The 17,075-nt window shown below is 39.3% G+C and overlaps 1 protein-coding gene across 2 annotated transcripts in view; it reads right to left on the bottom strand.

The window, feature by feature from the left end:
- Window positions 1-2,515: 2,515 nt before the first annotated feature.
- MRPS35 (mitochondrial ribosomal protein S35) overlaps window positions 2,516-17,075 on the bottom strand; it is a 30,733-nt gene continuing 16,173 nt past the window's right edge. The window contains exons 6-8 of one of the 2 annotated variants that reach the window (XM_074357614.1): window positions 16,037-16,146; window positions 14,182-14,251; window positions 2,516-3,659 (exon numbers count right to left, since the gene is read on the bottom strand). In XM_074357614.1, coding sequence (XP_074213715.1) covers window positions 3,390-3,659; window positions 14,182-14,251; window positions 16,037-16,146 — 450 coding nt within the window. In that variant the 3' untranslated portion in view covers window positions 2,516-3,389. The remainder of the gene's footprint in view (window positions 3,660-14,181; window positions 14,252-16,036; window positions 16,147-17,075) is intronic. The other variant, XM_074357615.1, reaches the window with a different exon arrangement.

The raw sequence follows: 17,075 nt of genomic DNA, 5'->3' as shown, positions 1-17,075 counted from the left end.
TCCCTCGGTTGTATAAACTGTTTTCCCAGGTGGAAATGTTAGCCCTGGGTATTTCAGCTCCGTCCACTTCTCACAACAGACACACCCCTAAATCTTAGACTCTCCAGTATAGAAAATTGTAATTCAAGTCTCGGTGATTTAAAATTTTAGGCCCTTAATCTCATCCCTGAAAATCTTTTTAAATATGAGAACAGACATTAAAAGGCAGCCATTAAAGATAATGAACAGGTGAGAGGAAATTCTGTTATCAAGTTAATAAAACAGTTGTTTTATTCTGTCTCCTCAGAATAACCACAAATGAAAGCCCGAATGAAAAAATTTAATCAATTTACCTTAATTTGCTATTCATAATAAATGCCATAAATTTCTGTTTCTTAATGCCTTAGGAACAAAACCATGCAATTTGGGGGGCCGTGGTGGGGGTAGATATCAAGATTCAAATGATCCTAAAGTGATACATAAATTATTCAGGAAGCTGTCTTTAAAAATTACTTGTCCATATGTAAAAGACTACTTACTTTTCTTTCAAGTATATGCAAACTGTTTAAAGCTTTCCCAACAAACTAGAGCTGCCAGAAAAGGGGGGGGGGGGGTCTCATCCTTGAGGTTTCTCAGAATTTTATTCATTCCCCAAAATTGATGTTGTTTTATAGTAATGACTGTAATTTGGGGAAAAGCATATTTACCTTTGTAAGAAAACAAACTCATACTCCTCTTCTTCAGCCCCTACCTTCCACCATCACATAAACTGAGTAAACTTCGACTGGAGAGGCAACCTGAACAGTCAGCCAAGGAGCAAGACCGACTGGGCCTAGAAACCATGTCCTTAACTGGAAGCAGAAGGGACCAAAGAGAACTTCTGAAAAGAATTTAAAACTTTTAAAGAAACAGAGATCTGAGGGCCCGGTCAACAGCTAAGGATAAGGTTGTTACACCCAATTAGGAAGTGACCATGACGTGGAAGTCTTTCCAGCACTGAAAGTAGCCAGAAATTTGGGGGGGAAAAATAGTCTATAATAGTCCAGTATTGTATTTACCAATTTTGGAAACAAAACATGCCAAGAAAAAACTAAAGCACCATACAATTAAGAAAACAGGTTTGCTCTACTTCTTACGTACTATGTAATTCTAGAGGGGGGAGCGAAAGTGACTGCGTATCAACACAGCAAAGTGTCCCCTAGAATCCTCATTATCAGGATGAAAATGATGTTCATGGTATATACTGGGTCAATTAATAACTTAAAGGACAAGAATCTAATGACAAGTAGTGCTGATTAGTTATTGCTAATGTCACAATGACAGCAAATTGCTACCCTTTTCAGGCAGTTTTGTATCCATCTTACAGCTCTAAGATTTTGCCGTTAGGCATCAAGGCCACAGCCCCAGCCTTTAGGTCAGTCGCTCAGAGTTAGCCAAACTGCAGAGGCTGGAAGAGCACGGCCTTCTACGAGGCCGCCCTTACTCCTGACACCAACTGTAAGTTCGGAGGAGTGGGAGGGGCCCCAAAACACTTGCAGGTTCGGTAACTCACTAGAGGAATTCACATTCAGTGAAAGCTGTTATGCTCAGTTATGGTTTACCACAGGGAGAGGATACGGATTAAAACCAGCCAAGGGAAGAAGCACCCAGGATGAGGTTCTGGCAGGTTCCAAACTCACAGCTCCTGGCGTCCTCTGCCCGTGGGGGCAGGACACAGCACGCTCCCAGTGCTAGTGTGTGACGGGAAGCCCAGCGCACTGTCAGCCAGGGAAGCTTACCTGAGCCTCAGTGTTTACTGAGGCCCCATTAAAACAGGTGTGACTGACCAGTTACCTGGGCAGATGGTCTCAGCTGCCAGGTGGACTGATTTACCAGGTGACTCAAAGCTCCCCACCCTAGACATCTGGTTGGCTTTTCTGGCATGCCGAAGATGATCAGGTGTAGCCAGCCCACCCTAAAATCCACTGCGACCAAGTCCTGCCCTAAACAAAGACACCTGATGAGGTACGACAGAGTACCTCCCAGGAGCTGAGGGGAGAGGCCAGGCCTCTCTCTGCGCCAGGTTCTTTACTGCACATATTTACTCCATCCGCTTCCATCTGCATGGCGCTGGTCCTACAGGACCGGGACCCTAGTCTCCCACCTCGTCACATGTTCTCAGATGACCACCTCTCCTGAGCTTCTGCTGTTTCCAGATGTTTCTTTCTTCAATATTGTTTCCGCATCTGAATTTTACTTAACTGAGTCTCTAAGAAATGTAACATTTCAATACTTTTAGTATGCTTTAAACCTGATCAAAAATTCAGTTATTTCTACTTTGTATTTTATTTGCTATTTCCATCCAATAGAATACAACACACCTCCACTTCCTTTTTGTGCTCAAGGCCCTACTGTCCTTTTAACCTACAAACTCCAGGCCTTGCTGATACCAAATCATACCTTCAATTTATTAAAAACTCTTTCAGGCAATTGTTTTGAAATTCCTTTTGGCATTTTATGTTCTCTAATTTCGTCAAGCAGAGTAAGTTTTAGGCAATTACCAACCTGAATAATTCCTTTATTTTGATTTTAAGTTAGTCACTTGTCAACTACTTTTAAAGAAATTACTTAACAGACACACTTAAAAATACTGAAGTGACAGCTAAACTGAATGAAATGTTTCTTAAGGCAGTTATCCTTTTGCCATTTACTCCAATTAAATACAAGGTCCTTATACCTCATCTCTGTCCCGAGCTGTGGAAGTTCTAGCTGGGGCATCCAGAGAGGCGAATACTATACCAGCTGATCTCCATTTCCACTTGTCTGCAAGCTTGGGCTTGGAAAAATGAGCTGCAGAAAATGTGAAGCGGAACGCCAAGCAGAACTGAATCAACATAAAGTGACCCCAAAACAGGCGGATGGAACAGACTTTCTGGGTTAGAAGATACTGCCAATGACCTGTTTCTCATCCGTCAGCATCTGCCAAAAAAACCGGTTAGGGAGACAGTAGTAATGTAAACACCGCACTGAATTTCAGTCAGCGGGCTGGGTTCTGGGCCTAGCTTCCCAAATAACCAAAATCTTTATGCAAAAGCAACCAATGAGTGATAATTTGTAGGGAAAGAAACATAGCAGGTGATAAAATAACAAAAAATGTATATGTATGAATACTAAATTTGTTATGGAAGGAACAAAATCCAAGCACTTTAGAACCAGAGGAAATCACATCTAATCAGTCTGACCACCCCAGACTTCTGAAAATCATTGAAAACTTTTGGACAATCATTGCCATTGTGCATTAGGATGAAAGGAATAATATTAACTCTGATGTAAAACAATGGTTTCTTTCAAACATTTTCAACTTTATATCAGCTTAGATGATTAGATATATGTCATAAAATTAATAAATCAAGGCAATTTTTCTACATAATTCATGTCAAATTTAATAGTTTCTTCACTGATTCTTTGTACTGAGAAAGGGTATTTTCATTGTCCCCCTCATTCTTAAGACTAACAACAGACTTTCTATAATCCTCAACTTCTTTAGTAGCCAGGAGTTCTTCTTTACTTAATTCCAGATTTTTCTCAGCAGCTTTAATCTGGAGAAGTGTTTCCAGGATGTTTTTCTCTGAGGAGCTATTTTCCCACACATACTCTTCCATGTCTGCTTCAGTCTTCTTTTTCTCCCATTCTTCCATTTTCTGAAAGGTAAAAAACAAGTCCCGAATTTGGAGAATTATCATCCACAGTCTGGTCAACACCGTACGTGCACTGTGACCCACCTCCCGTCCCCAGCATGGCTGTGCCCCTGCACCAGCAGCTGCGGGCCGCACACTCCAGTCTTCCTTACCACCCGCTAACTCCACCCACATGGGTTACACATCACCTGCCTTGCAAGCTGCACTTACAAAGCACTGCTGTTTCCCGAAATATACAGAAAACCCCCTCCCTCCTCACAGCCTTCTAGTCCCTAAACTCTAACACACCAACCCTTTAAATTTCTGAGGTTAAAAATAATGAGAGCTGAAAGGAGACGGTACTTCTCTCTGTAACAAGCCTGTGGGGCTGACAGGGAAGACCAATTATTATAATAATATTTAAAACATAAAGTACATGTGATTTTTAGTCATAATGACTTCGTATCTTCTGGAATTTTGTTATAATCTTTATTTTCTGTTCCGATAATGGAAATAACTTTTGTTACTATTCTTTCTTACAAAAATTACTACCGGTTATTTAGGGAACACTGGTGGGGTAATGAAATTCAGATTTAGGATTTAAATGAAGATGTAACATTCTGTGAAAAAAATCAGGCAACACAGCTAATACGTAACTTGCCCTGGTTCACAGAAGTGCTTCATACCAGCCACATTCTTTCCAAATTAACACATAACAATATTCTGAGCCGTAGGCTATTACAAAATGATCCACTAGTCTCAACAATTTTTGAAGGTTGTAAACCCCCAAATTATAGTTTTTTAAAGTATTAAAAGTTAGGTAGATTTGTAAGGCTATCAGAAATATTTAAATCTGAAAACTGCTCTTGAAACAGACCTCAGCTTGAGCAGACAGAGCTCCAAGGTCCTCAGAACCAAGTGAGCACCTGCCAGGAGACAAGCAGCGTCCACCCGTGCCACCCGCATCCCCACCCCGACTCCAGGCACCCACAGAGAGAGAAAAGCACCGAACACCATCCCTCCGAGGATAAGGAGGGGCCCCACCAACGGCAAGCAGGCCACTGGGGATGCCGCCGACTCAGCGAACCCACTCAGATCACTGAAGCCCAGGAAAGAAGCTCCCCCACCACAGACCCACGAGGAGAAACCCCCCTTCAGTCCGTCTCACCGTGTACCCTCTCCTACCAGGGAAACAGGAGGTAGGGTGTTTCCTCAGATCCCAAATTCCTGGGCCAAAGTAGGGTGTCTGTCTTCGCAGCTCCCCTTTGTCTGCTCCACCCGCTGTACTGAGTTTACGGCCGAGGACAGTGTTCCTACTTGTGTTCTAGAAACATCTTATGCGGGTGAGGATCAACTCTGTGCCTCCTTTCTACCTGGTAGGGAGGCTTTAAGCTTGGCAGAGGGGGCAGGCATAATGTAAAATAACTTCTTGTTGTGCCCCACCCCAACAAGCCTGTCGCAAATAACTTCTAACAGCCAAACTCTGAATTTATACGTTACAAAAAAATAACCGACAAAATTACCCTTCTCTACCTGATTTTTACTGTAATATGTAAGGAAAGAATAAATGTCACCCCTTGAAAAACGAAATGCCCTACATTAAGTACATCATTGGGCCTACCTACTCTTGCCAATGCTGTAACTGTTTCAAGATGATGTCATAGCTTCTTCATGATTCTAACTTACAAGTGAAGTACACTTAATTGAAGAGGTCAACAAATACATTTTATAAAGCGTTAAGCAAAATTATCACTCCATCGCACTCTGAACGGTTAGAAGACAAGCAACTAAGAGACTCAGCTGTTTAAAAAACTATGTATTTCACCTAGGTTTACCTGGACCTTTTGAACTAGTTTGAAATGGATGCTTAACCAGAGGCGATGACCAAAGTAAATCCACTCACAATGTCAACGTTTTTAACTCCTCCCCTTACGTTTGGTATATACAGTTCTGGACTGCACTGGCTTGCCGAGGCGTGTTTACAGGCGTGCCGTGATGCTGACTCCAGCGGGAGCCTGGAGCGGCAGGGGCCCCCGCAAGCGTCCTCCTCCGTTCATCTCAGTAAGGACTTTTCTGTGTGCGCACCGACAGCAAAGAGGTTGGGAAATCCTACCCTACAGGATAATGTCCATTTACATTTACTGCTGTTCTAAACAGTCACTGGTAAGGGACAGCCACCAAATTCTGTGAAGGGCACAGCCTGCTACTCCTCCCATACAGATGCAATGCAGTGTGGGCCTCGGCCACCAGCTAAACAGAACTCACGTTCTCCACATACTCCAGCTTTACGATCCAACTCTGCACAGCTGAAATAAATTCTGAGACGATAATAGTAACAATCCCCCCAAACTGAATACCTGCTATATACCAGGCATCTCAGACACGTCTATGTATGTATTACCTAATATAGTCCTTATCAAGACCTGCTGGATTAGACTGTAACATCTCTACAGACAGAACATATCACAGAAGTTAAACAGAGGGCCACAGTCACCTGGGGATGTTTCAGATTTCAAAATTTTTTGTATTTTAACTTGTAAAGTGCAGTTGCCATGTATTAACTTTAAAGCATAAACAACAGTATATTCAATCTATGGAGGGGGGAATTAAAAATACCAAAGGAAGCTCAGATCAATCATCATTCAGGCAGGGCCTGATTAGTTTACAGACTTCTATTTTAATGCCTTGACCTTGAGACACTTACAAGTTAACCATTTAACGTTATGTATGTGTGTGTATAATACACATACACATACACAGTCTCTCCTTCCCGGCCTACAACGAGAGTCTGCCGACCACAACCCTGGAGGAAGCAACCTTCCACCCCACACGATCCTGTTCCCTTGTCCACACAGCTGGCTCCATTATTCATTCTCCCATCCGTTCACTCGGGACATGTTTATTGCACAACTACTGTCCCAGGCGCTGTGCTGCCCTGGGGCTGCCGGCCTAGCAGGGGCCTTGGAGGTGAGCAGGAGTCAGTCAGGTGACGCCTGGGGTCCCCGTAGAGGAAAGAGCGTCCACAAAGGCTGGAGGCAGGAAGCTTAGTACGTTCGGGGCTGAATGAAGGCCAAGGTGAGGAAAGTGGCAGGGAACGAGTAAACAGCTCACATACACGAGTTCATCTAACTTTCACAACAACCCTAAGGTAGTACTATTACCATCTGTTTTGCAGACCTGGAAATTGAAGCCCAGAGCAGTTACATAATCTGCCCCAAATCATGCTGCTGCTTAGTGATAATACATGTTCCAAGGAACACAGAGACGTGGTAAAAAGAACAGAAGAATAACGGAAGTTGAACCTATCAGCTCTTCTCTCTTTGTAAGCATAAATTCCATACGAAGGAAAACACAGTAGCTACTTCACGCAGCGGTCAGTGAATTCTGATGTAACAGAAGGCAAAGAACCATCTGTTCCACCAAACACACACACGTGTCACCTTCTGCCGTCTTATTTACAACTCCCTCTGCCGGGGGCATGAATCACAGTAATATTCCACTTCTCATGATGACAAGTGAGGCACTGTGCTAGATGAGGGAAAACAGTTTACCTATTCAAAAAAAACAAGTTATTCGAGAGTCATAAAAAATGCGAAGAGGTAAATATCCACAATGGATAAAAAATTCACTGCCAATTCATCTAGTTACCAAAGCTAAGTTTTTAACTATATCAAGGAATTCAATTCAAATCAGAGTCGGTTTTGTTTTTTTTTTTAAATTCACTGCTGATATGGCAGACATTGTACTAGGTCCCAGGGATAAAGATGAATGAAACACACAGTCCTTGTCCTGAGTGACCTTGCAGTCGGATGGAGTCAGGCAGACATGTACACAGCCAATTACCAGAAATGTTAACTGCTGGAGGGAGGAGGGGGAAAGGATGGGAGGAAACATCTAAGAGAGGTTACATCTGAGGTGTATTACAGTATGCACATGAATCTGCAAGGCTGATCAATCTGAAAATAGGTTATAAACAAAGAGAAGAGCACATGCAGAGGCATGAAAGAACACATGACGCTCATCGTGGTACCGGATGTGTCGCCCACATCTCCGGAGGAGCTGGTAATGAGGAGGCCAACTGCCGTGAACAGACACACTGAGGAGTCTGATTTTTTACCTAGGTAACTGGGAACCACTGAAGGATTTTATAAAGGAATGTGATACAACAGGCTTGTTTTTTAGAACAATTACTTTAACAGCAATATGGACGATGGATGAGACAGGGAAATCAATAAGACTATTACAGTTATTCAGGTGAAAATGATGAAGCCCCACACTAGGAGAGCAGCGGTAGCGATAAAGAGGAGAAAGCAGTTTGAACAGACATTTAACAGCTAAAATGGAAAAGACCTGGTGACGTGTTAGGTCTCAGGGGAGAGGGGATGCCCTCTCAGGTTCATGACTTCAGCCACTGGGTGGAACGATCATGAATTTTTCTTAATGGCCTGTAAGTATATGGTCGGCTCCTGCACGAGATATAAAACGAAGCCTTGTCTGAAGGCAAAGGAGTATGAGAAGTGCCACTTCCTTATATCATCAAACCACAGCTGCGAGCTGCCTACCAGCCACAGCAAGTCAAAAAGGGTCTATGTATGTCTGATGCACAAATCCTTCCTTTTTCTTGTCCCTTTCATTCTAATTCCCCTATCAGACCCTCAGTGCTGACACTAGACACATGTACAAAAACTGTCTTAAAAGAGATATACCAACCTTCTAATCAGTCTCTTTATTAGTAACACCCAAAGACTGGGGGAATCATTCACCATCAGGAGCTCAGCATCAGAGCCTTTAGAATAAAATACGCCTGGTGAAGTTCCACCTCGCGAGATTTGGATTCTGCAGGGCGTAAGTATTTGCAGGTTCAGAAAGCTTCACAGGTGAGTCTGACATAAGCCCCAGCTGAAAGCTGGTTATGGAGACAGATAAATTCTCAGTTACCCAATAATTGAGTTTGAGAAGAACTAGCAGCTCAAGTTCAGGTTTCATTTCATCTCTTTTACTTCCTAATATTTTATAACAGAAGTCAAAGTTGAACAAAACTAAATGATATGACATCATGAAAAGATATGAACCTTGGAGCCACAGTTCAGGGCTGAGTTCTTCAGTTCACACACTGGTGACCTTGGGCAAAGCACTCACTCTCTCCTCTTAAGTCTTAATTTCTCAGTGTATATAATGAAGAAGTTATAACAGATAAATTTTTGGTTCCTGATCTTTAAAGTTAGCCCGAATTAAAAATGGGTGTTTTGTGTCTTTTAAAAAAGACATACTGTTTTAAAGTACTTTAAAAAAATGGAACTCTTCTCCCATCCCCCACTCTCTTTTTGTATTCATCCAACGTGATCATTTGAAAACAGCATTGAGGTAAAGAAGAAAGTGAGAGACAGACACAGGTGACTCTCAGAGCAACACCACAGATACACTTTTAAAACAAAGACCAGATGTGCTATTTGTCTGGAATCAAGGGACAGGCAGCAGGTAAGCACCCTTTACTGTCACTGGGCTAGCCAGAATGCTTAGACTCTTCACGGGAGCTCAATTAATATGTTTAATTGATTGGTTTTCTTAAACGAAGACTGTAATATTAGTTTATGTATAATTAGTTAATATGTAAGTTTATGCATAAGTACATTTCACATTAAAGAGATGCATCTTGTTGGGAGCAGCCAATATTATCCTAGACTACAGACTCCATTAACACTGTCAAATACAGATCAGCATCATGAAATAAACTCACAGAAGCAAACCTTTGTAGAGAACTTCCACAATAATGCAGAAATTAGAACAATTTTCATTTAAATACTTGAAAAATCATATAATAAAATGAAAATCAAACCTGATCTACACATAACCCACAACATACACTCATGAAAATTAAGTATCTCAAACTGTTGCAAAGGTATTTCCTAAAAATTGGACATAATTTGATTGTTGATTATTAGTAACTTTATTAATAGATCATTAATAAGCTACGTCAGTAAGCTCATTGTTGCTAGCACCTAACAAGTATGCTGCATTTTATATTACTGAAAAGGCAGTTTATTTGTTACTCTGTCACTTTACTTCTGAGGTTGAAAACTTTTGAAGTTCAAAAATCTGTTTATGGATATCGAAAAGAGTAGACTGTTATTAAATAGCTATTATTAAACATTTGGTGTTCTTACCCAGTGCTGACCCAGACACTGTGAAGAACAAACAGAGTAAGGTCAGACGCATGTTAATGAGAGTCGTGCAAGATTAGTTAGAGGACAAAACACACGTGGAAAACAATCTGTGGAACACGGACAACGGCAACTTCTGCAGTCAAGAAAATACGACAGTATAACTTGCTGTCTGTGCAAAGCAGGAGTTAGACAAAGAGTAAGAGGTGCAAAGATAACCTGACAACGGAGTGATACCCAAAATACATAAAGAACTCATACAACCCAACAGCAAAAAAATGGGCTGATCGAAAAATGGGCAGAGGCTCTGAATAGACATTTTTCCAAGGAAGACACATAGAAGTTCAATCCTAACCCTGGATACAAATCTACACTCTGTAAACAAGCTACTCAACCTGTTCACAGCCTGGCTCTGAATTATTTTTTCAGTCTTATCTCCTGTCATCTCTGCCCTGTTGGTCATATATCCTAGCCACCCCAAACTTCTGCCCACTCGCTAACCCCCCCGGCCCAGAATCCTTTGCCCCTCCCCTGGTGCACACTCCTACTCCTCTTCCAAAACCAGCCACCACTTCTGTGAAGCTTCTAGGTAGAATTAATCTTCATCTGCACCTCTCACAGCAGTATGTTCCAACCTCCATCACCTAGTGAAATAGACTATATTATAACCACCAATTGCACCCAGAAATAAAGGCACCTAAGAGCAGCGGCTCATTCATTTTGATAATCCCACCAATACCTCTCCCTGTACCTTATAAGAACAAAATCACTGATGAATGCAAAGAACGCAACATAAACATCATTCAAGCATTCTCTAATGCAACCTGGAAATGTATGTGTATGCGAGCACACACGAAAGATCACAATAAACCCATGAACCGCCAGATTAAGTGATTATGGCTCTACAAAAGGGTTCGTCATTTTTATCAGAAATATTTGAGATAAGGTCCCCTTTAAAAACAAACTCTATTAGTGAGTATAAAATTATCCATTTTATCTGCTTCATTCCATGAATTTTCAGAACCACTTTATTCCAAACCAAGATCTAGTTCTGACTGGCAATAAGACTATCGTGAAGTCCAAAGAAGACAACCAAAAATTCAAATTTTAAAAAGCAACCATTTAAAAATTGTCCAACAACCCTTTGAATGTGACTGCAGATCTCTACATTTTCTACAGCCAGTGTTTCTTTTCTTTCCCTCACTGTCTGTGTCTTAGTCTATCTTTTGTGCAGGTCACTTTGTAAAATGCTTCATTCAGTCTTCTCTTAACCAAATCACTTACGAAAGGTTTAAAGGCTATCAGACAACAAAGTTAACACTTAGGAAGTTTTGTTATTATCACTTGTGTCTGAGTGTGAGTCAGACACATGTTCTAAAAATTCAAATACAGCAGGGCAGAGATCCGACTTCACCTGTATGAAGGCTTCGTCAAGTTAAATGTAAGCTGTATACAGAAACTGGGAATAACTGAAATTGAAATTCTAAATCTTTCTTCATTTCAGTATTAACAACAATATTAACAGCCACCACTTACTGAGCACCCACTCTCTGCCGGATATTTCATATAAATTCACTCTCATCCACCCAAAAGCACTTAGAAGAAATCTGAGCCCCAGAGGTTAAATAACAGGTAACGGGGGTTCAAATCCAGATCTGAATGGTTCCAAAGGTTAAAACTTAATTCACTCCTATGCTAACAATGTGTAATACTGAAATACTAAAGCAACTTTCTACAAGTCTCCGCTTCTTTGAACGGCTTAAGGATAAATGGTTTAATGTGTTATCTGTTTCTTACCACCTCCTTAGCACTACAATATTCATTCTCTGATGCATTACTAAGCCTCTAGGCCTGACGTCTGTTTTGTGAAGTCAATGCTTTTTGAATATGAAAATTAATAAAGAAAACCTCAACTAAAATTAGAGTCAGGAATGGCCTGTAGAGGGAGCTCTCGCGCATTTTCAACCTCCATCATTTGCATGCACCGACCTTCACGAACTCACCCCACTGGAAGGAAGGAGCACACCCAAACACAAAGTGCAACTATTTCACAATCCCCAAGGAAGAACTTCCCCTCGCTCAGCAACAGTCTCAGCGCGGTAAATGAAATGCCATCGCCACCCAAACTCTGACCTTCCTCCAATGAACCTTCATTTAGAACAGCCCCTCCCAACCCCCTTCTTTTCCTCTGTTCTTTGAACTTGCCTACAGTTCACCCTAGATTGCCTGTCCCAATTTGCAATCCTTTGCTATTTCTAAATAAACCCATTTTATTGTTTTACGTCAACACAGTCTACTTTGATACTTCTATAAACTGTTTCGAATAGCACACAACAGTTACTTTCTTACACTGAAGTCCAGAGGAATAGCTTTTCAGAGAAGCTTCAGCACTATGTTACATAAAACTACCAGCTACTTTAAACACTACTTAGGGGTAACCTCCATAGAGTTTAGCTTTTAGGGATTAAATGCTCTGAAACTAGTCTTTAAAAATAAAGAAATGGATTAAAAGGGGTACTCTAAATATTTGATTAAATACCAGGTGGGAACATCAATTTCAAGTATGAATCCCATGCTGGGGAAGGAAAAAAGAGTTTCAATTCAATAAAAATTCTGTTCCACCAGCTCTGCAAAATTTCACGGCTCATCTGCCTTCTCTTAAAGCTTCTTCACTGATGGTACTTGTTTAGAAAGGGTCAGGAGCCAAGTTTAATATAGGAATTATTTAATTATATCTGTTTAGGACAGTTGTATGTGGCTACTTCTTCTGGCATCAAAGTAATTAGCACTGAAGATTAAAGGCTTCTTGCATGAATCCAGAATACAAGCTTGTTTGGATTTTATGTCACAGAACCACAGAAAGAATCCAGTAAGTCAACTTTGCTGAATTTATTTATGCCTGTCATTTCCTTTGGGGCAAACTCATTTTACAGGCCTCTGGCAAAGTAAGAGACTCAAAACTGGTCAGCTTTTATTGTTTGGTATTAACTCTTTAAGTGGCAGCCACAGAGCTGTAGCCAACAGCCATGTTGCTGGTTCAAAAGGGAACTTAATAACCTGAAGCCAAAGGCATTTATATAACCAACTGACAGGAAAGAGAGATTAACTGCAATTACGATGCTGTTCCTGAAGCCAGGAACTAGAAATTCGGATGAATTATGATAATTAGACTAACTCACAAGAAAAGAAGAGCTACCAGCCACTTTTTGTTCTTTACTAAACTTGCAACAAAGTTTTATTTATTTTCCACACATCCTCCCGGGCTACCTCATTAGTAGCAATGACATCTGCAACGAGAATAGCTGTGTTCACAGAATGACTTGGACGTGGAAGGAGATTCCAAAGACCACCTGAGGCAACTGACCATCCACGGAGCTTGTTCCTTTCACCAAATCCCCATGAAGCAGCCAATGGATGGGACATTTTTTAACTAGCAAAGTAGCCCACTCTACCTTTAGGTCAATGTTGTAGAAAGTTTTACTCAGTGAATAAATCTGTCTCACTACTCACTGCTTTACTTTGTTGTATCCTTAAAAGTCATGGAAAACAATCCAACTCCTCTTTCATACAAAGTCCTTGGAACATCTAAAAAGGGTGACTTTCTCCAGCTACCTCCATTCCTTCAAATGTTCCTGACATGAAATGTTATTGAGTCCCATGTCAATGTTGGGCAAGCTTCAAAAAATTTATGTGCATATCTAAAATTATTTTAATTTTTCAAAATATTATTTAAAACTTTGAGTTATCTAAACATTTAGTTACCAACTTTAAATGAGATGAGGTGATGCTCGCACATAGCAAAATCTTCCTCATCGATGTGGACACTTACACTAAAATTCAATAAACTCAGTCAGACACAAGACTATTTATATACTATTTAAGTAATTAATTGCCCTTAATTGTCCCTAATGTATACCAGTGAAATGCTCACATGAAAGGCTATTTGTTAACTAAAATATTAATTTACAGTACCTTTCTATAACGTTTTAGAGCTTTGTTCTGTAGTTTGTTTAAGTAACAAGATGAATTAAATAGTGTCAAGTTACACAGATGATGATTTCCCTTCCATAAATGTGACAACTTTCACCCAAAGTCAAACAAGCAAAGTAAAAAATTCTGAATTTTTTCAGTCTAAGTCAGAAACTCTGAATTTTAAAGGCATTTTAGTCATCTGATTTCTGCAAGGTCCTGAGATGGGCTGCATAATCTGTTTTAAGATCCTCACTTTCAGTGTCAATAGAAGTTATCTATATTTCATATATCTTTATCTTAACTAGTAGTTCATTAAACACTCAATTGAGTACCTGCTTTACACAGACTGTTTTGAAAGGTTAACATCATCTAAATTTGACAAAACTATTAAACATTCACATACAATCACTTACCCAAGACTCATGGTATAAAACTGTTAGTAGATACATTGCATAATCATAATTCTGTCTCTTTAAAGGGCACCTTTAAAAGAGAGAGAGAGAGGAAGTCAAAATTCGAGAAATTCAGTACATGGAATAATTTGCAAAATACACAAATACTAAATATGAAGGGTAACTTACATTCAGGAATTCCCTATCTGCCTTAGGAAAATTCTGTTCTTAGAATAACAATAACCTATGTAGCGTATTACTTGAGGATATTGAAAACTGACATAATTTTTATTTTTATTTAGAGGATTTCTTTGCTTTCATCACTAATGGAGTTATTTATATCTGATAACAGCTTTATGCTATTTTTAACATAATTATGTCCAATTGAAGTTCTCTTCACAGTCTCAGGGTTAAGAGTCTGTTGGATGGCATGAACATACCTGATGAGCTCATTTAAAAATCTAGAGAGACTGATGCTAATCTGAATGCTCATCTTGATTTCTCCAGAGCTGATTCCTTTAAAAATGAGCTACACTGTACAAAGCTGCATTCTTTTGCTGCTGCATTCTTTTGCTGCCGCATTTAAAATGGAACTAATGACTTAATATCAGAGAAAACTTCTACATAAATGAGATGGCACGTCATATGTTTATATGTGTAAAATATGTTTAACTTCTGGGTTATAAAATAATATAGAAAAGGAAATAATTACTTCTAATTTATTTAAATATAAAACTATCACATGACAAGTGATTTTAACTGTACTCTGTTTATTCTGTACTTAGGTTTAATAGTCCTCCATTCTACACAGCTGTTACCATAAAACATACATACACTGACATTTGTAAACTTAGAAAAAAAGCAACATTATCAGAAACTTACAGAATTTCTAACAATAATATTTAAAGGTATTTTTTAATTGCAAATTAAAAACAGCATTATTTTATACTCTCCAAAGCTAGTAAAAAGATATTAATATATTACAAATATATTTTTCTCCCATATGGTAATAATCTAAAATCATGGTCCCCAAGCTGTTCCCACCTCCACACTGTTCCCATCTCTGTATGTGTGTCATGTTGCTACTTTACTACCAAGAAGAAGACAAAACCTAACGGATACTGACACCTCCAAATGCCTGGAAACTAGGACAGCAAGGGAGAAAGGTATCTGCCCACCTGTTTTTCTCTAAAGGCAGGTCTTTCATATTTTGACATAATTTAGACACAGCCAAAGTATAATTCAAGAAATAAAATAAGTATTTAGCAAAAATATACCAATTCCTTACTTCAGATGACCTAACCTATAAATTCATATACAATAAACGTAATACTGCATTTATAAACTTCTACACTAGCACTGAAATTTTGCTTATTTACAAAAGCACCTTGGTAAACTAACATCTTCCCTGAGTTTTATATACACAAATATATCAAAGTCAAGATAAAAAATAACAATAATTTAATTTGCAGATACGAACTACTATATATAAAATAGATAAACAAGTTTACACTGTATAGCACAGGGAACTATATTCAATATCTTGCAATAACCTATAATGAAAAAGAATACAAAAACGAATAAATGTATGTATACGTACAACTGAACTATTATGTTGTACACCAGAAATTGATACAACATCGTAAACTGACTATATTTCAATAAAAAAATTCCAAAACAATAATTTAACTCAGCTAGGCAAGCCTCCCCTTGTGTTTACATAAAGATCATCGCAGCAACAGCAGCCAGTGTGAGGGATTAAAAATGTGACTCTCACAACTTCTCTGACCTAATAGGTTAATACAAGGACTGCAAAGGGCCTGGAGGACAATAAAACAGCATATGTGACCGACCAGCTGAACCTTCCTTTCTTTACCTATCTGTCTGGATGGTAAGCACATCTGTGGTCTTGCAGTACCGGTCTCCTACAAGTTTAATAAGTTTCTTCTTTGCGTGATCATCTAAATTCAAACTGGAAAGTTTAACCTTAAAAATATAAGGAAAAAAATTTTTGAAAAAATTACTTTATATACTTTATTTAATGAAAAAAAAACTGGCAATATTCTTTCTATTAATAGTAAACCAACTGGAAAGAAACCTTTTCAAACTCCTTTCTATATAGAGTTAGCAATTTGCATGTATTAATGAAGGCTGACCTTACTCATGGGAAAAAGAGAGGAGCAAACTGGAGTCCTTTGAAAGTTCTGGGCATTAGTACCTTTTCCTGAAAGAACCAATTAAAGTCTCGCAAATGAAATTACAATCCATATGAGTAGTACTAACAGAATTCAACTCAATCAGTATTAGTAAAGCTGGAATATAAGAAAAATCAGATGGAGGGAGGGTGTAGCTCAGTGGTAGAGCACGTACTTAGCATGCAGGAGTCCTGGGTTCAATCCCAGTACCTTCATTAAGAAAGAAATAAACAAACAAACCCCCCAAAAGTTAGCATAAATAAATAAATAGGGAGAGAGAGAGAGGGGGAGAGGGGGAGAGGGGGAGAGAGGAAGAGAGGAATAGAGGAAGAGAGAAAGAAAGGGATAAACATAAGGGTTTTAAGAATTCCTACCATGCAATTATGAGACCCATATCACTGCAATAGTTTAGGGACATTTATTTTAAAAGTTACAAATACCTCATGGAGGCTAGAATACAGCATCCATGAAAGATCACAATATTTGAAATAATTCAGCTCAGTATTTCTCAGAATGTTAATACTAGTCCCATAGGCTGCTAAAAAAAAAAGATTTCTTTAAAAAGCCTGTTTCTATTGAATACATTTAGGAAATGCTGAGTTAAATTGGGTTGTTTAGCAGCAGGATTTCTTAGAGGAGGTAACATGTTAAAGAGCATTCTGAAATTTCAAGATGCAGGGTTGTTATGCAATAATTCCCAAATTTATTTTACCTCAGATT

Source organism: Camelus bactrianus, chromosome 34 (genome assembly GCF_048773025.1).
Source record: "Camelus bactrianus isolate YW-2024 breed Bactrian camel chromosome 34, ASM4877302v1, whole genome shotgun sequence".
Classification (NCBI taxonomy): domain Eukaryota; kingdom Metazoa; phylum Chordata; class Mammalia; order Artiodactyla; family Camelidae; genus Camelus; species Camelus bactrianus.
The sequence above is the reverse complement of the archived record's forward strand: the minus strand, read 5'-3'. Positions and strand labels throughout refer to the sequence as shown.